This window comes from Equus caballus, chromosome 6 (assembly GCF_041296265.1).
Source record: "Equus caballus isolate H_3958 breed thoroughbred chromosome 6, TB-T2T, whole genome shotgun sequence".
Taxonomy (NCBI): domain Eukaryota; kingdom Metazoa; phylum Chordata; class Mammalia; order Perissodactyla; family Equidae; genus Equus; species Equus caballus.
The window spans coordinates 46,474,846-46,497,732 of record NC_091689.1 but is presented as its reverse complement, the minus strand read 5'-3'; the positions used below and the strand labels follow the sequence as shown (position 1 = coordinate 46,497,732).

At 48.9% G+C, this 22,887-nt stretch overlaps 1 protein-coding gene across 4 annotated transcripts in view; it reads left to right on the top strand.

The window, feature by feature from the left end:
* The window catches only part of ANO2 (anoctamin 2), a 326,349-nt gene that overhangs the window by 4,316 nt on the left and 299,146 nt on the right, over window positions 1-22,887 (top strand). For 3 of the 4 annotated variants that reach the window (XM_070269789.1, XM_070269790.1, XM_023643013.2), the window contains exons 2-3: window positions 7,418-7,602; window positions 8,851-9,177. In XM_070269789.1, the coding sequence (XP_070125890.1) occupies window positions 7,418-7,602; window positions 8,851-9,177 (512 nt within the window). Of the gene's footprint in view, window positions 1-7,417; window positions 7,603-8,850; window positions 9,178-20,655; window positions 20,857-22,887 lie in introns of those variants that run through there. The other variant, XM_070269791.1, reaches the window with a different exon arrangement.

Here is a 22,887-nt window from a genome sequence, read left to right as displayed (position 1 = left end):
TTCTGTTTCTCCTTCTCCAGAACTACTTCTTCTAGTGCTGTCCTTTGGAAAGTGGTGATCAAAACTTCACTGATAGTCAAATGAGGACACATCTGGTTTTAAGTAAGAGTAATCTGGGTTTGGCTGCTTTGAGTAGCAGAGTGACCAGTGAAATAAAAGTTTTATTAAAGGTCACCTGTAGCAGCAAAGAAGTTAGGGATCCATCCATCCATCCATCCATCCATCCATCCATCCATCCAATCATCCATCCATCTATTCACCCATCCATCCATCCATCCACCCATCCTTCCTTCCCCTGACACCCCATTTGTCCTCACTATAGCCAAGGTGATCTTCCTAATGTAATTCTAGTCATGTTGCTCTCCCACTTAAAATTTTTTGTTATTATAACTTGTGAACCCTGCATGTTAACAGAGTGGGATTGGGGGTGGATATAGGATTGAGGAGAGATGTTTAGGGTCGAAAGGGAGAACAATTTGAAAGACAAAAGACAAGAAAAATCAGGTCTCCTTCTGGAAGCTGCAGGTGGGTGAGTCTTTCTAGAGGGGGTCTGTGTGTGACTGTGAGTGGAGAGTGACTAGTAGGAGATGATTGATACTGGGAAGATGGATAGGAAAGATAGTAAAGGGCCTTGTAAGTCATGTTAAAAAGTGAGTGGTGTAAATCAGAAGAGTCCTTTCTATACCTCTCAAATCTCACCACACAGTCCTCACTTATTGGGACTACGTGGATGGAAAAGGAGGAGAAGGAGTGAGGCAGTCCCTGCTCTCAGGAGGGTGACAATCTGAAGCAGCCAAGCTTGGCAGCTGATTGCAAAGGACAATGCAAATGATTGTCTTTCTTCCTGGAATCTCCTATCCTCTCTTGACCATTGAAAGATGCATGCTTATCTTTTCTAGATGCACCTCAAAACTCAAGTGCTCTGGGAGGCCTTTCCTGATATCTTTAAGCAGATATGAGGCCTTCTGCTTCTGTAGGTCTTTGTTCACACTCCAACTTTATCTCCTCTCATGCCTAAGATTATCTCCTTATTAGTCCCTCTTCCTTCTTTATTAGTCTACCTTCCTTGTGAGCTCCCAGGGGTTGGTGGAAAGGACCAAGTTCTGTTTAACTTTATATTTCCAATGTATTATACAATGCCTGGGAAGGTAAATGGTTCTGGCATGAATGAGTGGAGATGTGAAAGAATATATCTATATCTATATCTATGTATATAGACACACACACACTCCCCTCTTCCCCACGAAGAATGTCCAGTTGTGCTTGGAGCACGGCACGATGGTGTGTGCAATGAGGGAGGGGCCAGGAGGGGTAGGGCTGGCCATGTGGGTATTGGGAGATGAAGCAATTCAGAAAGGTGGGCAGAGGCCAGATAGTGAAAGGCCCTGTAAGCCATACTACACAATTTGGTCTTCGTCCTAAGAAGAGTGGGAAGCCACTGGGTGGGAGTAACTTGGTCAGATTGTTTGAAAATGGTAATGCTGGCTGCAGTGTGAACTCAGGATCGGAGGGGAGCAAGACTGGCAGCAGGGAGGCCAGCTAGCTCTTATCCAGGTACAAGGTGAGGGTGCAAATTGTGGCAGTGTCGTCATCAGGAAGGGGACGTTTGAGCCTCAGGGGAGAGAAGGATGTTTTTGAGCCAAGGCTACAAGAAGAGCAGAGCTGAGGACGCAGGTTTGCAAATAGTCCTTTTTGTGTGGATGGAACTGGAGGGTCATCCTTCTGTTACTCTGGCCACATGCAGAGGCTGAGAAAGGTGCTGTTCAGCAGGACTGTAGGTAAGGGGTGGGGTGATGAGCAGGGCCACTGGGTCTAAATTTCAAGTTTTGTGCCTCAAATTTTGACTGTTGTCCTGGGTCAGATTCATGCAGGAAAGTAAGATGAGACCTCAGCATAAATGTTGACCCTAACTGAAATGTAATCCATCCATCCTAGGATGCTTGGGGAGGGTCCAGAGTGAGCACCTTCAAAATCTTAAGTGCCCAGGTCTCTCTGAGGCTTCCAAGAGGGCCTGCCTGGCAGTAGGCCCATCCATGCCTGGGGTCCTGTTCTTGGCTTCAGAGAGTGTGGGCGCTCTGTCTTCTGGCAGGACAGTCCTGGCTTGTTTGGTTTTGCCAGAAGCGGTGGCCTTGAAAAGCTGGTGACAGAGGCTAGCATATTATTCAGGGCACTTCACACTTCACCTGCCTGTGGTTACTTACGAGACGGTAGTAAAACCATGAGGGAAACTTCAAGGAGGCCCCGAGGCAGGATTTGATAATTATCTCTTGCATTTTCCATAGCTCTTGTACTTCCACGGGTTTTTAATCTTTTTTCTTACCGTATCATTACTCTCACCCTATGAGGAAAAACTACCATAATGACACCCTTCCCAGAATCATGGAAATCATAACAAAGCTCAGAGAAAATATATTATTTTACCCAAATTGTGGTAATGTTAAAACTAGACGCCAAGGCTCAGTGTGGCTGAGCTCACTCCTGGCTCAGTTTGGGGCTTGCCTTGTGGCCCAGAGTACCTATGGCCAGTCCTGGGGGGTGCAGAGTGGGGAGGAGACATCAGTCAGTGGACCCCAGTGCTTCTCAGGTGGGGGTAGACCCCACCCTGTGCCACACCCATGTAGTCCCAAATGACCCCGTGGCTTTTATTGATTCTCTTGTTAGCAGCCTGACAAAGACTGTCAACTGTGGCCTTGGACCACTCAGACAGGCTGCAGTGCCTCCAAACAGCTGAGCAAGACCAGAATGCCCTTCCTCCCTTCATGTGCTCCCCATCCTCAAAAAGTGCAGCCTCCCTCCCCATCAAGTGCCCCTAAGGCTCCACTATGCCTCAAGGTCCCCACAAATGGAGCAAATAAGAACATTCAGAAAGTCTCTAGATTCAAAGAGATGCACAATGGGGACGAGGGCAAGAATAAGGTTGGAGGACCTTATATGGATCATGCAATCAGTTTGCGGTAAAGATTTTAAATTCTAGCAGGGGGGAGCCATTGAAGGGCTTTGATTGGGAGGATGGAATAATGTGTGGAATACTAATAATCACTCTGAGGGTGGAGGAGGAGAATGGATTAGGGGGCAGACGTGGATGTGGACAGGTGCTGCCGCCAAGGTGGGGCTGCCCTTTGTCCATGCTCAGTGGGAGGCCTCTGGTTGTCTCATCTGGTCATGATGAGGATTTTTAGGCTGCTTAATTTTAAAATGGCTTATGATGAGGATTTTTAGGCTGGTTAGTTTTAAAACTACAGATGAGATTCAGGCTCCAAGGAGTGGAATTTGTTTGCCCCTTTGTTGGGAAACATTTACATTTCTAAGGGAAACCTCTGTCTGTGAAGATGCCTCCCTCTCTGTGCCAGGAAGAGGGGGGGATGGTCTTATCTCTAGAAGCTCTTAATCAATGCCAGAGGCAAGAACTTAAGTTGGTTACTGTCTGGCAACCTCATGTAACTGACCCTCCCCCCCACAAATCCTCCTTTGTCTTTAGCCGAGGATAAAATTCAAGCGGTGACTTCTGCCATTTACTCAATCCGGTTTGATTCTTATCTAAAAGTTGTGGGACCACCAAATGGCCAGACCATACGGACACTGATACCATTTTAACTTTTTTACATATTCTTTGTCTTGTAAAGAGATAACTCACAGACCTATGCCTTAAATTTAGCTCTAACCCTCAACTCGGGGCAGCAGCAGAAGCTCTGACTGCCCATGGGTCCTGTCCCCATGCTATTCCACACTATTCTCTGAATAAAAGAGCACTACTGCCAGATCTTAAGAGTCTAAGAAATCTTTCTTTCGACTCCTCGGCTCACCGACTCCGCATCAGTCACACTTTGACTAGGTGAGCAGGGTTCGCCTTTCCCCCCCACCCTATTGCTCTAGAAGGCCATGAGGGTCTGGACAGTTGGAAGATGGTCTAGTCATATATGAGATGGCCAGTTGGGGTTGTCATTTGGGAATCCAGACAAAGGCTTGGGGCATAGAAGGAGTCACTTTGACTAGACAATCAATGGGCTGCCATCAATGGGTTATCTTTACTCAGTGACACTAGACAGTAGATGCTGCTCCTTGAGCCCCACTCTCTCTGGCTACCGGCTGACCAGTGAAGTACACTAGATGAAGCTCAAAGGCATTCCTATGACCTCCTTACATATGTCCCCGTGGCCCCACACCTCCACCTAGCCCTCCATGTACCGCCTCAGCTTGTGGAACTTCAGTCATATCTGGGATAGAAGGAAATTAGCTTTGCTAGTAGTATCTGAATGTTCCTGTCACACCTTGATTGGCAGGTTTTTGAAACAAGAATGAACTACATTTGATTTTCTGGGTCTAATGACCCAAATAGGAGGAGCCCACAGCCAGATGAAGAAGTGTGTTCTAGCCAGAAAGAAGAACATACACAAGATCCTGGGCTGGGAGGGAGTATGGGGCATTGAAGACCCTGAAAGCAGAACAGTATGACTGGAACTCAGGGATCCAGCAGGACATGAGAGAGAAGAGGCGGAGATGTAGGCAGACCAGATTATGCAGGGTCTCACAGCCCGAGGGCGGTGGGAAGCACATGAGGGTGTCATGGCCAGATTGACATTTTGAAAGGACCACCTGACTGTGGAGAACAGTGAAGGGGAGCAGGGATGGGAACAGGGGGCTTTGGGAGGCTATTGGGGTGATCCGGGTGAGTGAGGAGGCAGCTTGGACTAGTGCGGTAGTCATGAAGGTGGTGAATTTGGGAGATGGATTTGGGAGATAATTCAGGGGTAAAATTCTTGGCATTGGTGACAAATTGGACATGTGGTCTGAGGGAAGAAGGCTGTCTGTAGATTTCTGGTTTGTGGACTGAGCGTACTGTGGCAGTGTCCATAGCACTGGGGAACACTGAAAAAGAATCATGTTGTGGAGAAGATTCTAAGTTTGGTTTTGGACATGCTGGTTTTGAGGGGCTCTGAAGCATCCAGGCGGGGATGCCAGGTGGGCAGGTGAATGTATGACCTGGTGGCTAGAGAAAAGTCATGGTTAAAGGTAAGATTTTGAGAGCCATGAGCATGTAGGTGATAATTAAAGCCATGGGAGTGGATGAGAGTGCCCAGGGAAAGAGTTAGAGTGTAGAGAAGAGGCTCCAGCTCCAAGGCTTGTGAAAATCCATCTAATGGATCCAGAGATAGGTAAGCCATGCTGCTGTCTCATGGCAGCCATAATCCACGAGGGTAGCCATTTCACGAGCACTAGGCATCTGTTGTTCAAGGCAGCATGTGCCAAGAGGCAAGTGAATGGTCAATGAAGGAAACATGATTTCCAAATAACACATTCTGTAGGCTTTGTCTGGAGGCCTTTACTTCTGATCAACCTCAAGTCACCTCTTCTCAGCTTCTTAGGGGATTCCCTTGTAGCGTGTTCACCTGCCCTATCCTTCTTGATGGCCAGGCTTCACCATATTGCCCCTTAGCTTTCATCTCATGGCTTAACCCAGATTTTTCGGGTCGCTCCACATCTGTGTCATTAGTACCTAGTATGTCTTTCTGCAGCCGAAGGATGAACCATATGCTGTGCTCTAATCATTGGTTGGGGGAGAGAGTGGGCATGAAAGCAGGGTCCCAGGCAGCCATGATCTATGTGTCAGAGGGCAAGCAGAGGGAGCAGCCAGGATGGCTAGTGGGGCCCTGGAGGCCAGCCTCAAACCCTAGGTGGCACCTTTGGGGGCTGGTGGCTCCTGGATAGTGGTTTGACTAAAGCTTTGGGCTAACTGAATTGGGGCTACCCCGAGTCACAATTGTGAAAGCAAATACAGCTGTCAAGGAAGGGCTGACCTTGAGCGGGCATCACTTTATCATCTGCCCACTTACGTATCAGGATGGTCTTGGCCTTTTTAGACATGCATCTGGAAGTTTCAGGCCTTCCTGTTTTCAGGCATGAGGCACAAGGGGAGAGGGATGAGGAAAGACTAGGGATGAAGGAAGGAAGCCCCTTCCTTGATATCCCCAGCTGGAGGCCCCCCTGTTGCACCACCAGCATGCATGCCCACTCCTGGCCTTCTACATTCTGTCCCCAGGAGTGCCTTCCAGAAGCCACCCACCACAATATAGAAATAAATTGTGAAAGCTTTACTCTGGTGGTCATAATCGTGTTTCTTGCATGTCAGCTCTGTCTTTGTAAAGAGATGCTAAGTCTCTCAAGGCAGGGATCAGACGTTCTCGGCTTACTGAAACTGTTCAGCAGAGAGCTGGGTGCAGAAGGGGCTCCACAACCTGGCAACTGACCAGAAGCTTTTCAAGAGACCAAGAAGAGCTGCCTTTTGTTCATTCCTTCGTTCCTTCATTCAGCAGGGGCTAAGGGCTGAGCTGGATGTACAAGGTGTGATTTCTGCTCACAGGGAGCTTAAAATGAAAATACTAAGAATAATTATAATAACCACCTGTTATTGCATGGCCATAGGCTAATGACTGTTCTGGGTGCTTTGCACGCACATCTCTTGTTCTCATTCCCACTACAATCTTGCAAGGTTGGGATTCTCCTCACTTGTGGTTGGAGAAACAGGCTCAGGGAGGTCTCAGGACGGGCGAGTGGCAGGGCTGAGGTCTGAGTCCAGGTGCCCTGGGCTGGGCTGCTCTCCTTGAAAGAGTGTTTCTCCAAGGTGGGAATACATTGAGTCTGACCAGCCTTGAGACCCGTCTGGGGCTTTGGTGTAAAGCAGAGTTGGAGTGTTCAACCTCTCAGGCCCCTTCAGTTGAACGCTCTGCAGTTCCATCACCCATGGGGTTCCTTTCCCTCCAGGGGTGATGCTGGAAGTTTTCCAAAATCGCACTGTGCTCCTGCTGTGGGTTGTTGCGGAGGTGGCAGGTGCATGGGGACACTCAAGGGCCCTGGAGGCAGCCCTTTTGTCAGAGGATGCCCCTGCCGTCAGCGTTCCCACTGTCTGTCTGTCCTTGGTTTCTCCTCGAGGGGCGTGGGGGCCGGCGTGGGGGCCAGCTGGTCTGGCTGCCCCAGGAGAGGCCCCAAAGCCTAAGCCTTTGGCATTAATTCAAGGTGTCTCTTCAGGCACTGCCCCACCCACCCTGGCTCGTCTGACACCACCCCCTCCTCTTGTCTGGGAATTATAAGAGATTATGACAGCCATTGTCCGAAGGAGCTCCGCTGGTGGCTCCAGACTCCGTGTGTGTGCGCATGCGCAAGCGAGTGCACACGTGTTTAGCGGGGCAGTCCCTCCCGCCCCCCACCGTCTCCCGCTTCCTGCTACACCCTCCCCTCTCCTGTGGCCAGTGTGACCCTGGCTAACTACAGCTGTGACGACTGAGAGGAGGCAGCTGTGAGGAGACGTGGCCGTTTTCCGGGGCCACCCTGTCAGTCCCTCAGTGCCTCAGTCTCCCCGTCTCGGTTTCCCATCACCTGAAGCTGCTTTGCCTCCGTTGTCTTTTGTCTTTCCCTCTTGCAGATATCCCCCTGCTGCCCGGCTCCCCACGCCGGCTGAGCCCTCGGGCAGTGGCCAGAGGGGGCCAGGGCCCCAAACATGGACAGCAAAACCTCAAGGTGCCGGGTCCCCGAGCCCCGGGGCTGCCGGGCAGTTCCAACCAAGATTCTGAGCAGCTCTTCGGTGGAGGGAGCTCCCACAGCTGCTCTGTGAGTACTAGGGTGGGGGTTGACCCACCTTGTTGGGGGCCCCCCAAGGGAGCCTCTCCACTGGGGACCCTTCACTTGGGGAGCAGGTGTGTGTGTGTGTGTGTGTGTGTGTGTGTGTGCGTGTGTGTAAGAGAGAGAGAGAGAGGAAGAGAGAGAGAGAGAGAGGCCCAGGGTTTTTGTTAGGGCCTTTTCCTCTCCTTTCTCTCCAAGTTGTGACAGCACAGTGTCTCTGCATCACTGGAGCCTTCTGGGCAGAGGAAGCTCAGGGAAGGAGGAGGTGTGCCAGGCCAGGTGATCCCACCTGTTGGTCTGCAGACTGCCTGGCTCCCCTCCCACAGGTCTGAGGAACCAAACCTCTGCTGTGGTGGCTCTGAGGCTCTCCCCTGTGCCTGGTGTGTCAGCTGGTTGCCCAGGTGACCTCTCAGGTGGCTGCAGAGGCAGCTGGGTATCAAACCAGTAATAAACAGGGAAACACCCAAAGGGGGAGGCAGGTCCCTCCCCTGCTCAGCCTCATTCTGTCTCCTCCTCTTCTCTCACCCTCCCGTCTCTGGGAGTGGATGAGAGCAGGAGGCTCTGGCAGTTTCCTCACCAGTGACTGGAGAAGAAGTGGAGGAGGAGGATGTGGGGCTCTGAGGGGTGTAGTGTGTAGTGAATCCTGGTGGGGTGGGAGGTGGGGGTGAGCCAGGTGACAAGAATTGGCCTTTGTTCCAATGGATCCAGAGCACCTGCCAGTGAGTATTCTGTGTGTGTAAATATGCATGTGTTTTCAGGCAGGCCTGCAGATCTGCAAGGAGGTGGATGTGTGTGGGTGTGCCACAGTGCATGCGGAGGGCTGCGTGTGTGTGTCTGAGTGCACTTGGTGTATGTGTGCACAGATGGGTGTGTGTGCAGGAGTGCTGGTACAGAGTCTTGGTAGGTGACTGTGTGTGCCTGTGTAGGAGTGGGCATGGGGCTCCGTGTGTGGAGCCAGGCAGTGTGGATGTGCAGGGGTTTGCTGCTGTGTGTGCAGTCTGTGTGTATCAGCATACGTGTGTACATGGATGCTGGAGTGGGATGCCCAGTCCATGGGTGGGTGGGTGGAGGGCTGTGTGGGTGGGGGGCGGCAGATGGCCTTGGGCTTGGACCTCTGGGCCTGAGGGGCTTGCTTCCTAGTCCATCTACTTGGGCCCAGAGCACAAGGTCAGCCCCCTCTGTCTCTCACCCATTCCTCCCAGACCTCACCATCCCTGACCTCTTCTTTCTGGCCAGGTCATCAACAACTACCTGGATGCCAATGAGCCAGTGTCCTCGGAGGCCCGCCTGAGCCGCATGCACTTCCATGACAACCAGAGGAAGGTTGACTACGTGCTCGCCTACCATTACCGGAAACGTGGCGCGCACCCCAGCCACGGCTCCCCCGGCCACTCACTGGCTATCGTCTCCAATGGGGAGACAGGCAAGGAGCCCCATGCTGGGGGCCCTGGCGACATTGAGCTGGGCCCGCTCGATTCCCTGGAGGAGGAGAGGAAGGAGCAGCGGGAGGAGTTTGAGCACAATCTGATGGAGGCCGGGCTGGAGCTGGAGAAGGACTTGGAGGTGAGGTTGGGCAGGCGCCAAGGGCTGCAGGTTGGGACGGCCCTGAAGGCTGGGCTCCTGGTGATCGGCATCACCAGCAGGGAGCCTCGGCTTTGTTCTGGCAGGTGGCATGTTTTTTTCTGGGGGGCAAAGCAGATTTTCTTGCCTAAGGAATTGAGGCAGAGTCTGGGTATAGCTAGAGTCTCCGTCTAGGTGATCTCAGGTAGTGGGGGATGGGTGCCCCAATCTGTTCTAGGGGAGTTGGCCTAGTTAGAACCTGAAGGCAAGACGTTTCTTCCTGGCTCCCCATCCTGTGGCCTTCTCCTTGATGGTTTCCTTGGGATGAAGACCTGGTTTGCCTGTTGAACTTGGGATCAAAATTCCTCTATAGGGGATCTACTTCTCTAAGGAATGTGCTTGCCTGGGGCTCCCTGAGGCAGTTGATTGTTTCGGAACTGAACACTGGACATATTTTATCAACTTGTGAGCTATATATAGTCTCACCTCTAGTCAGTAGCCAGCCTAAGGAAATCCATTTATCTGTATATCCATCCATCCATCCATCCATTTATTCATTCAGCTATGCATCCATGTCTCCATACCACAGTGATCCTTTAAAAATGACCTACCCTCACCATCCCCTCCAAACTCATCTTCTACCCCTCTACCCTCCTGCATCTGCTCCAGCCCACTGGCCTTATCTTGGTTGTGGTTGGTCACCTTCACTTCAGGGCCTTTGCACTGGTTGTCCCTCTACCTCAGGCACCCTTCTTGTGCATGCTCAGTCTCTCACTTCAGACCTCTGCTCAAGTGTTACCCTCTTCCAGACATCTTCCCAACCATCCTAGCTAAAATATCCCCTCCTCTATCACTCTATTCCTTGACCCCACTTTGCTTTTCTTCATCACACTTAGCACTGCTGCCTGAAATAGCATGATTGATTTATTTGATTTTATCTGTGCCCTCACCAGTTCCATGAAGGCAGGGGTCTTGTTTGGTTCACCACTGTGTTCCCAGCACCTAGGACAGAGTTTAAACAATAAAGTAGTAGGTACCTTAACAAGTGTTAGTTGAATAAACTCATGACATCCCTGAGTCTCAGGTTTCTCATCTGCAAAATAATAAATGCCCTGTTAGATTGTACTTTTATATGCCCCATCATCAGACGGGGCAAGGAAAACATCCAGCACAATGTCTGGTACATAGTAGGTGCCCTATAAGTGCTCACTATGATTATTTTAATGCTGACGGATGGGGCTCCATTCTCATCAGAAACCTGTTTTGTAAGACTCAAGTTAATACTGTCCCCAAACTGGAAGGGACCTCCAGAGGTTATTCATCCATATCTCTGTCCCCAGGCAGGATGGCCTGTGGCCTGGCTCAGACCCTTGTTGTGCTGACCTATGCTGCCTATCTAGACCCTTAGTCAGGTCACTCCTCTCATTATTCTTTCCAGCAGTGTAAGGACAGCATGTTCTTTTAGGGCTAGTTGGGGCTCCCTTGCTGCTTTTAACTTTTTGAAACCCAAAGCTCACTTGGTGCCTCTCACTGGGGTCTGGTGGGAAGGTTTCTCAAGGTAGTGGCACGTTTTGGGGGCTGTACAAGGAGCTCTTGGCACTACCACTGTGGGTGGAACTGCCACTTCCTCTCTTTCCTTGTGATCTGATGGCTTTCTTTAGTGTTATGTTTAGATTTCTTTCTCATTTTCTTTTGTATGTTTACTATAAGATCTTCCCTTGTGATTACCGTGTGGTTCACATATAACTTCCTACGTAAATAACAGTCTGTTTTAAGTTGATAGAAACTTAAATTTGAACTCATCCCAAAGCTTTACCTTTTTATGCTCCCCAGCCCACTATTTATGTTTTTGGCGTCGCATTTTACATCTTTCTATTTTATGCAGCATTAACTATTTGTTGTAATTTTAGTTAATTTTTACTGCTTTTGTCTTTTAACCTTGGTGCTTGCTTTATATGAGATTGGTCCACTACATTTAGTATATATTTATCTTTTCCAGTGAGATTTTTACTTTCGTGTTTTTTCTTCTTATTGATTAGCACCATTGCTTTTCAGCCTAAATGAGTCCCTTCAACATTTCCTGTAAGGCTGCTTTTGGTGATGAACTTCTTTAGCTTTTGCTTGTCAGGAAAACTCTTTCTCTCTCCTTCAATTTTGAGTGAAACCCTTGCTGGCGAGAGAGTTCTCGGTTGGAAGCTTTTCCCTTTCAGTGCTTTGAGTATGTCACACCACCCTCTTCTGGCCTGTAGGGTTTCTGCTGAGAAATTGACTGATAGCCTTAGGGGATTTACCTTGTATGTAACTGGTTGTTTTTCTCTTACTGCTTTCAGGATTCTCTCTTTGTCCTTAACTTTTGCTGTTTTAATTATTATGTGTCTTGGTGTGGGTTTCCTTGGGTTCATCTTGTTTGGAATTCTCTTTGCTTCCTGGACCTGGATGTCTTTTTCCTTCCCCAGATTAGGGAAGTTTTCAGCCATTATTTCTTCAAATAAATTTTCTGGCTCTTTCTCTCTCTCTTCTCCTTTTGAGACCCTCTCTATAATGTGAATGTTATTCTGCTTGACGTTGTCCCAGAGATCCTCAAAGTATTTTTGCTTTTTTAAATTCTTTTTTCATTTTGCTGCTCTGTCTGAGTGAAACCCATGGTGGTCTTCCTGCTCGCTGATTCATTCTTCTACTTCATCCAGTCTGCGGTTAAAACCCTTAAGGTATTTTTCAGTTCAGTTATGCTTCTGTTTGGTACTTTATTGTATTTTCTGTCTCTTTGTTGGAGTGCTCACTGTGTTCATCCATTCTCCTCCTGAGTTCAGTGAGCATCTTTATGACCATTACTTTAAACTCCTTATCAGGTAGATTGCTTCTCTCCATTTCATTTAGTTCTTTTTATGAGTATTTGTCTTGTTCTTTTGTTTGAAATATATTTCTTTAGCTCCTCATTTTGCCTAACTCTCTGTGTTTGTTTCTACATATTAGGTAAATCAGCTACCTATCTCAGTCTTGAATGAGTGGCCTTAGATAGGAGATGTCTTGTGGGGCCCAGAGGCACAATCCCCTCTGGCCACCAGAGCCTGGTTCTCAAGGGGTGTCCCCTGTGTGGACTGTGTGCATCCTCTTGTTGTGGTGCGGTCATGGCTGTCGTGTAAGGATAGATGAGCTTGGTGCCTATCCCTGCTGTTGGGTGCAGCTCTGTGACTTCTTTTTCATAGAAATTTCCATGTCTCTAAAAAGGGATTAACAAAACATTCTTCATTCAGTTGTTATGAAGAAGAAGCAAGACAACTAAACAAAGTACTTAGAACAGTAACAATGAGTAAATGTCTCTGCTATTATTATTATTTAGAGTTGCCAGATTTAATAAATTCAAGATGCCTAGTTAAATTTGAATTTCAGATCAACAACAAATAATGTTTTTGGCACAAGTGCCCCATGCAATATTGGGGACATACTTATACTAAAAAAACTATTTGTTGCTGATTTAAAATTCAAATGTCGCTGTCCTGGAAACTCTTACTAGTACTACTGGTATCCCTGCCCATCTTTGCTGCTCTCCAACATATTTCATTTTGATTGCTTTTGGATTTTCCTGGCTTTGGTTGGGAATGAGGAAGACCCAGAGATAGCTCTTGGGGCTGATCATTGTTAGATGGGGACATGGAGAGCGTCCTGGATTGTTGTCCCTGTTGTATAAACACCAAAAGCTCCTCCCTCCCAGCCCCCATCCCTGGCTTCAAGGCTTGCTTAACTCTTTCCTTCATGGGGCTTTTCCAGATTGGTCAGCCTCCCTCAAGCCAACCTTCACTGGAGCCTCCACCACTCACGGAGCCGTCACGACCTGCCGTCTTGCAGTGTTCTCTCTCATTTTTCTAAAAATTCATTATTATTGTTAGTTCTGGGACCTGATGCAAAGAGTTGAGCTAATTGTGCTTCTCGGTCATCGCACATTGTAATCATTGGTCTGCACAAAGCCCTCTCGTTATTTATGTAAATATCCCCTTGCTCTTCACTGTCTGCTTCCTCCTCAAGGAATCATTCCAATGCGTGGTGTTTCTGGGAAATGTATAGTGTGGCTTTGCTTTATACGTTTGTTTCATTTAAAAAATAGACTTCATTGTTTACAATAGTTTTAGATTTACAGAAAAATTGGGCAAACAATTCCCATATACCCCACACCCAGTTTCTTTCATTATTAACATCTACATTAATATGGTACGCTTCTTACAATTAATGAACCAATATTGATTTACTATCACTAACTGAAATCCTTACATTATTCAGATTTCCTTAGTTTTTCCCTACTGGTCTTTTTCTCTTCCTGGATCCCATCCACGATCCCCATTACCTTTGTTGTTGTGCCTTCTTGGGCTCCTTTTGGCTATGACAGTCTCTCAAAACTGTATCCGTTTTTAATTTACGTAAGAGGCACCCTATTTTATAGCCTGTTCTGTTTCTTAGTTTTTTCCCTCAGCACTATATTTTTGAGACCATTCACATTCTGCAAGTGCATTAATCCCTTTTCTGTAATGGATGAGCAGTGTGCAGTCACCAGAGTTTCCCTAGTCACTCTCCTAATGATAATGGGCACCCAGGTCGTCTCCACCTGTGTGCACCCCAACAAGACTGAGAATGAATTTTAACCTCCTTCAGGGCCAGCAGTCCTTGATCTTTTCCATCTCTCTCCCTGGTCCCCACCCCCCCATGCCATGTTGGTGCTAAATGCTGGTTGGAGATTCATCACCCGGAGCCTATGAGAGTCTCAACAACTCTTCTAGGGGTCTGTTGGGCTCTGAACAACTCTTCTCTGCATCAGGATGCTCATGCTCTGGCAGCCTGGAACTGGCACCTCACAGGAGCAGGGTGTTGCTTGACTGCACCTGGTGGCCGTTTAGAAAGCAGGTGCAGTGGCCCCGCCAGCCTAGTTGTCCCCATCCTTTTGGGCTAGGCTGTCTTTTAGGCTCTGGTTTCACTTTGATTTTGAGATAAATGGAGAGGAAATGGGTTTCTATCAGAGACCTATTAAAAATTATTCACTTAGCCTTACAGATCAAAAAAACTTTGCATGCACCAAACTCTAATTGACACAATATTGTAGAATTCATTTCTGACCCTAGCTGATAGCTGGGCATGCTTTAGACAGGATGGTAGTTGGTGCATACCTTCCATTTGGTGTTTGACTTTTTCATTTTGTGTGCATATTTCCACATCTATGTTCATATTTTAAAGACTATGCAGTATTTATTGCATGATTAAATCACAGTCTGCCTGTGTGTTTTCTTACATTTGGCCATTTGGTTAAAATTTCATTTAAAGACGACAACCTGTTTGAAGATGGGCATCAATGCCGAATGGGAGGCCAGTGCAAACAGTTGAGGGTCTTGCCCAGCCTTGAGCCTCCAGATGGAGCTGTAGAGTAGGTGGGCTGAACAGGTCTCCTATGACACACCTCCTGTGACATACCTCCTCCCACTCTCTCCCAAACCTCCTGCCTGACCCAGAGAGCTGGAAGGACAGAGGCAGAGACTCAGGTATACAGGTGGCACTAGGGGGATCTAGGGGAAGGGTGAGCCCCACAGCCAAGTGCAGTGCAACGTACTGAATGGGTATGGAGGGCATATTTGTGGACTTGGGTGTAAAGACCTATCCTACCATGCAGGCCCTGAAATTTCAGGAAGCATGGCCCCAAACTTCATCTTTGTGGGCAGCTGGATCTTCTGAACTGGAAATAGAAGAGAGGGCATTGACAAGGAGGCCAGGTGTCCCCATGCTCGGTGCTAGATTTCTAGGGATTAGGGCACCAGAGAATGGATAGCAGCAGCTGCCTTTATTCAGCATGGTCTGGCATCTCCAGCAGATCTATGCGCTGCTTTTGACAGAGTCAGGCATGGAAGGGACAGAGTGCCAGCTGGGAGGCCCCAGAGACCCACAGCTTCTTTCAGAAGGCAGTGCTCACCACTCTGACTTGGTATCAGGTGGGAACCCAGGAATGACCAAATGCCTTGTCTCTCTGCAGAGAGGAGACCGCCCCCCCCCCCCCCACAAGCCATAGGGTGTCCCTGACACCTGACTGCTCACCCTGTAGGCCTGGACATCTGACGTCTCAACCTGAATTACACACTGAGTCAAAGGAATAGTTTAGGGGATATCTGGGATATGTGGGACATCATGACCTCGTACTAGGGCTCATTTAGAGGAGAAGATTGTGGGCCAGGAATATCAGAACATCTCCTCACTTTCTTAAAACTGGAGGCCACTGTTTCCTGACCTTTGTCATCACCCCCTTTCCCCACCTCCTCTTCGGGAAGAGTTTCTATACATCTGATAGGACCATCTGTCCTCTTAGGCTGTTGGACGGAGGTCAGGTGACTTTGGGAAATTGCTCTATCTTTGGAGTTTGATTTAATCTATGGTTTTAGGGAAGGAAGCTGACTTTCCTAAGTGCCTTGTGTGTGTCTCATAATATGGGATCTTTCCTTCCCTTGTGCTCCCTCATTCAGTCTTCATTAATATCCTGCAAGGAAGGTACTGTTCCCATCTTTTTAAGATGAGGAAACAGGCTCAGAGAGGCCAGTGACTCAGCTATAGTGACATCTGCCAAGTGGTGCAGCTGGGATTTGAACCCCATCTGAGCTCTTGCCTTCTGGGGTCTTGGTCCTCCCAGGGAGAACTGCCAAGCCCTTGATAGCAGTGTCCTATTCTGCCTTCCCCAATATCCACAGAGTTCTCTGCAGGGACCAGGAGTTATTTATCCAAAAGGGGGCTGACTTAAGGGTCACTCATCGTCCTTTATAGGAGCATGTGGGTGTCAGAGCAGAGAGCACCACCAGTCTGGGCTTTTTGCTCTCCTGGAGGCTGCTCTGGCTTCCTGAAGCACCAGGCCAGCCCTGGGTGGCTGTTCTTCCTTACACGGTATCTATCTGCAGCCCCACAGATGAAACATGGCCCTGCCGCTGTTTTCTCTGTTACCTGGACAGAGCTGGTGTTGAGCTTATAGAGCTTGTGTTCTTATAACTCTCACATCCTGCTTTGCTGGGAAAACTGGGACTTAGGAAATCTCTGAGTCCTTGGGAAAACCTTGCTGTTTGGTTTTCTAGGGTGACAGTGTCCCTGAAGGTCTTCCTGTCCACCGCTCTGCCTCAGGCATCGAGCAGGTTGTTGGGTGCTGGAGTGAGGGGAGTGCCATACTTCTGTGGGGTAGTGGTCCCCAGACTCCTGTTGACCCGGTTGTAAGATTAGCTTATTTCCTCCTCAGGAACCGGAAAGCGGTTTGCATTCTTAGGAAAGACTATAGCGAATGTGGGGAATACGAATGTGGAAGTCAGTGATGCCAAGGCCACACTGTTTCTTGGTGATGGCTGCTCTGCTCTCATGAGTGTGGGTGGAGTCACACTGCTGTTGGCTTGCACTAACCACTGGGGAAAATGCGGTGATTTCCCCCTGGCTTTGGATGTGTTCCTGTCCCACTTGCTGCACCCTGAAGCAGCACGCTGGAGCCTGGCGCTCCTCACCTGCCTCTCTTTCCCACCCCATGGGATGTTCAGGGAACAACAAAGGCAGCCCAGCAGCACCTCCCCTGGGATGGCACAGCTGAGTGGAGCAGAGGCCCCGTGGCTGGTTGGATCTGGTCTCCCAGGGGCAGCCTCTCAGCGGCCTGGCGTGGGGTGCAGAGAGAAGCAAAGGAGGGCAAGCCGAGTGCCCTAATCTGGGCCAACATCTGTTTCCTTTTTCAAACAGTTTATAATTAAAGAATTAACATTCAGGGGCGGGCCCCGTGGCTGAGTGGTTAAGTTTGCGCTCTCCGCTTTGGCGGCCCAGCGTCTCACTGGTTCAGATCCTGGGCGCAGACATGGCACCGCTCATCAAGCCATACTGAGGCGGCATCCCACATGCCACAACTAGAAGGACCCACAACTAAAAATATACAACTAGGTACCAGGGGACTTTGGGGAGAAAAAGGAAAAAAAAAAATCTTAAAAAAAATTAAAAACAAATTAACGTTCCATTTTCTCACTCCATGCTCATGGCAACCCCACTGAGGCGGCTCTTCTCCCCTTCTCATGGGAACTAGAGAGTGCCTTGTCAAGCTGGTAAGGAGCACGGCTGTGCCTTGAAACTAGGTCTTCTAACTCCTGCTCCCGCTGTTCTCTTCAAGTGACTCTCCAGGGGTGGCGTTTAGCCTACACGGTCACCCAGCCGTGGAGATAAGCACTGTCCAGGGTCCAGTGACAGGCGGGCTGTGGGTTTAATCAGAGGTGGAAGGGAGCTGGGCTGTGGCTCTTTCTCAAGACCTCTGTGTCTGGGGTCTTGCTTCTATGGACAAGGGCTTCTAGTGGTCTCCAGGGTTCCTCCAAAGGGGCTGGAAGGAGGTCTCTGGGCTTTGATGTGCCGTATCCCACGCTACAGTAGCTGAGGGCAGGGATCAGTGATTGATCTGGCCTGGGTACTGCTTTAGCTGCTGGTGTTTTGCTGGCTTTGTGTTCCCAGGAGCCATCTGTGAGGTACGAGAAAATGGGGTCGTAGGATAGTAGAGTAGGAGGGCTTGAGGTCGCTTCTTCCAGCTCTGTCAGAGAGCAGGAACTGGTCGAGAGGGCATGTGACTGGGACGAGGCCGCTCCGCTAGTTAATGCCTTAGTGTAATGAAGCGTTGATTCTAGAGAGTTTGCGCAAACAAATAAGTCACAGGGGGCTCACTCCCTTCTATTAGGTCCGTCTTCCTTGTGGCTCTGCTGTCATCTTCCTGTGACGCTGAGGTCTGGCTGGTGCTCCTGGTATGACTGTCAAACAATATGCTGTGCTGGTGGTTAAACATTCTGAGTATCGCGTGTGCTTCCTACTGTCATTTACATCGATCTCTGTGTTTGGTGAAGAGGGATTTAGGAAACTATCCTGCTAATCGTCCTTCCATGGCAGTGCTAGATGTTTTGGGTCCTGAGACAAACATGGAGGAAAAAACAACCTTCTCCACTTGTCATTTAATAAGTTCAAGGTCTTTGTCAGCCAGTGGCTGCTTGAGCAGTCCCTTCAGCTATAAAGACACTCCAAAGGGAAGCAGCTGCCAGGGAGACCTGCCGGACTCCTGCCTCTCATTACAGACCTCTCCTGAGCACCTACTAAGTGCCACATCCCAGCTGGGACCCAACAACATGGAGGTGAATAAGATGTGGTCCCTGCCTTCGAGGACCTCGTAGTCCATTAGAGAAACAGACCTGACCACGGAGAATCACATAGTGAGTCTAAAAGTGCAGTAACGGTGGTGGGCAGAGAGGGCTTGGAGAGTGAGCCGTGGTCTGGGCAGCTCGGAGAAGTCTTGTTTCCACCTTGAAGCTCTTGGCTAAATCATCTTCCCTCTCCTCGCCCCCAGAGGCTTGGTCCCAGCACTAGTGAGTGGCTGTCTCTCCTACTCTTATCAGGTCTCCAGGAAGCATCACCCTCTGCAGGCTGAAATGCTGGCCGGGCCTGTGCAAGTTTAGAAGGATTAGCTGAAGCGGGTGTTGTATGTGACAGGGTCTTTCCTTGAGCTTTTGAGGTCTGGAGACACCCAGAGGTTATACCTGGTGCTGGATAGATGGTGAGGATGGTTCTAGGGCTGCTGCAGCCCTGAGCAGCCCCTTGTTTTCACTGCAGACGAATCTCCCCGCTACCACTGGCCAGCTCAATAGGGTGCCGCAGTACCTTGTGTCTGATGACCCCTGGGGCTTGTGGCAGCATCAGGGGTTCTTAAACCTTGGGGTTTGTGAATGGAATTCAGGGGTAGAATTCGTGAGCTTGAATGGTAGAAGATTGCATTTTATTTTCACCAAAATTTAACTGAAACTTACCGTTCACTTCAATTAAGGGTGGAAGCACAAATCTGCCTTACTAGGAGTTCCTGCGAGTTTGTCACCTGTAAAAATCACACGTGGTTTCCTGTTACATGATAGTTGTTGCACAATCTCCAAAAGCATTGACACTCATCACTCCCTTGAAATTATGACAGCTTTTAGATGTGCTGCTAGGTCTTGCTGTTTAATGTGTTGACAAAGAAGCAAGTGTATTATTATTACTATATCACAAATTTATATGTAAATATTTTGGTAAGTATATTTCTATATGCTTAGTCTCCTTGTTATTCTGTATTTTTATTTTACACATTTAAAATAAAGGTGTAAATCTCACATATTCTGAGAAGAGGTCCCTAGATTTCATCTGACTTTCCTAGGGCTCCATGGCCCAAAAAAGATGAGGAGACCTCAACATAACCCCCAAACCTAGAAGAAGCCTCAGGCAGTGAGTGGCAGTCCTACCTGGCTGCTGCGTGAAGGGAGACCAGATGTGGACACCCACCCTGCTCGCTGAGACTGCCTGGCTCAGGGAAGTTTCCCGGGGAGTCCTGATGCAGGGCACGATTGTGGGGCATGTCAGGAGCACCCCTCACATCAGCTGAGCCTCGTGTGCTGTGGCTGATGCGCTCGGGGCCTGCGTGGCTAGCTGTATTTGGAAGCCTGGGGGTCAGCCCATGGTATGCTGGGATCCCAGAAGGAAATGGAGCAGAAGGGGATTGCGCCAAGTGCCAGAAGACCTGGGTTCCGGGTCTCATTCTGCCACCAACTGGCGTCTTTCTGTACCTCAGCTTCCTCATTTGGAAAAGGAGAAGGTTGGGCATAATCAGGGATTCTCAAACTAGGTACCCAAAAGTACTGGCTTTCTGACTTAGACTGAGGTAGTCTGTGCTAAAATAAAAATTGATAGTGTTTTCTCAATTTACTGAAAAATTGCACTGCTAAAGATAATTTTCTCAATTAAAAATTGTTCTTACGTATCTTTTCCTTAAACCTGTGGAAGCTGTTACTCCTTGTCTGCCAGTAAGTACTTGTTGAGGGCGAAAGAAGTGGATGAGAAGTAAAAGAATGTTAATGGGAAAACCTAGAATTGGCCAATCATGTTTAATTTCACAACTTAGTTTTGGTTGTGATTTTCTGTCTTCCACTGAAATCCTTCCTAGTTTGAATGTTGGCGTTAAGCACGTCGGTATTTTAAGGACCATTGTAAAGGGTTCTGCAAAGAGCACTGTGACCTGGGTGGGTAATCCCAGCTCCTCCGGGTCTCCAAGGCCCCTGCCTGCTCGGACAATCATGAACATTTAGCGCCTCTCCATACATTCTGCTAGGAAGGCTGACCTTTGTTCTGGATGAGCAGGGGGCAGTAGGTTGGTGAGTCTGAGGGGGCGACGGCCTTTCTCCTCCTATCTTCTAGGAGAAAATGCTCCTGTTTACATCTAGTCCTCAAACAAACCAGTGGTGCCCCCTAGGTGTTTCCAGCTGCCCTGTTCTGTGCACAGTGACCATAAGGAGGACAGGCTAACAGTAGAGGGGAAGTGAAAGGAGGAGGAGCCGGCAGGGCTGTTAGCCGTGGCACTGTGTACTGGAGTGGACAGTGCACAGTGGAGACCCCACCTTCCCTCGTCCCCCCATCCCTCTCAACTTGCCTGGGAGCTCAGCCAAGGCAAGATTCATGGAAATTGCCATTTATGGCCTGATGGCTCCTGGAGAATCCTGGGTCCATTCTGACATCTTCCAGAACGTGTTTACGATCTCTCGAGCGTTGCTGGTTTGGGGGTCTCATCTGCTGCATAGCACCCCACCATGGCCAGCAGCTGGACTCTCTGTCCAGCTCGGCAGTCCAAGGGGTTGGAGTGAGGGCCTGGCCTGGGTAAGTGCTGGTATTCTTGGAACTGTCTTGTTGAGTTTCCGCGTGGGGATCCACTGCTGTCAGGTGTTGAGGGATAGGTATGTCTGGCTGAAGATGTTTTAACCGAAGCTGTGTTTCTCCCTTCTCTCGGAGCCCTTCCAGCCCAGGGAACTTACGCTTAGCTCATCCACAGGCTTTTGGAGGGTCGAGGCTTCCCAGGCCTCAGAGATGGCCTGTGGGGTTTTAACACCTTTTTAGGAGCAGGAAGTCAGGAGGAATGGAATTTGATGGGTGTGCTGTTCTGCTGTGTTTTCTTTGTCAAGTGCAGGCACAGGAACCCTCAAAGGCTTTGGAGTTGAAGCCCCGGGGCCCTCGGAGTTTGTGTGGGTTTGCTGCTGGCTCCCTGTACACACTACCCCTCCGTGGTTACCATGGTGTGTGTGTTGCTATGTACTGTTCTCATTGTGCACTGTGGAGCTCCAGAGAATGCGTTCAGACCCACTCCGGCCTTGGCCTGGGGGTCCCAGCTCTGTTAACAGAACATTTTGAAACGAGTGGCTATGGGTAGGAGTGCTCTCCTGCCCATCCTCCAGACCTCTCCAGCAGCCCGGTGCCGCGGGAAGAACTTTGTGTGCAGGCAATGAGCAGAGTTCGTTGTCGTGTGCCTTTGTGCAAGTTTCTTAGCCAGGCTGGGTCTGTTTTCTTATCTGAGATCTGGACAACACCTTCCTGGGTGAAAATGCTTCACAGGTTGTAGAATGTCATCAAATGAAGAAGGGTCACTGTCTTCACAGCTCTTTGTCAGAATGGAATGGGGCTTCCTCCTGCCTGGGGTTTTCTGCTTGGCCAGTGGGCCCAAGCTGGCTCTCCCACCTGTCCACTTTTTGCCTTAATGTTCCAAATTTTTACCTTCCTTTTGAACCGAGTTGAATTTCCTTCCCATTTTCTGAGTGAATGCACGTGCCTAATGTGTGGATGAGGCGTCCCCAAAGGGACCAGGTGCGGGGAGTTTACTGTCTAGTTGGGAACGAGAGAGATGCTCCTGAACAGACAGCCTACAATTCAAGGCACGTAGGCTGATTGCTTCTTTTCTGGATTCCCCTTGCAAAAGGTCTCACGATGTCAGTCATTTGAATAAATGATCATGATTTTGAATACCACTGCTTACCAGTTTAATGCTTTTAGTCATAGCCATTTACTATCTCTATTGCTATTTACTGAGTATTTTTGCTAAATTGGCTTACTTCTTTAACTTAAATTTATTTTAAAATGAAATATTATATCATCATCATAAATGGAGAACCAATTTCACTGGCCAATAAGTAGACAATAAGTACAAAAGTACACTACAGCAGAAACAAATTAACATCACTAATTTCTGGCTGGATGCAGTTGGCTGCAGAAGGTCTGAGGCTGGGGGCCTGCTCTCTCTTCATGAGAAGGAAGCTTAGCTAGTGTCAGAGAGGTTAAAGACATAGCATCAGACTGAGACTTTATCTTTGCAAGATAATTGACAAAGGACTTTCTTATTATTTAAAAATGTTATTTGATGTTCTGTTGTATCTGTCCATAATCTAACGCTCCTTGTTCGGTGCTTGGCAGCATTACCAAAATGCTTAGCACACCACCCAGAGCTTCACTTGTCCCCAGACAGACTGCAGACTTTGAGAACAGGGATTGTGTTTTGTTCTTTTTTTCTTGTTGGTTCATATGGTGCCTGACACATAGTAGATACTCAACAGTGTTCGTTGAACTGATTCAAAGCATGATGTGTAGCAAAGGCAATAGCCTGTAGAGTTGTTCAGGGGAGGGAGACATCCCCGAGAGCTGGGGTTGGCAGGGAAGGCTTTCCAGAGAAGATGGAGCCCTCTCCCCTTCTCCCAGCCTCGCCCCCTCTCCCAGCAGCCTGGAGCCTCACCCGGCAGTTCCTCGCCCTTCTCTCCACTTGAGCCCTCTCACATGCCTACTTCTTCTCCCGCAGCAGCTTTGCCTTTGTTTCTCCCATCTCCTTCCCCAACCAGGGAAGAAGGCACCATAGCAATCTGCAGCCCC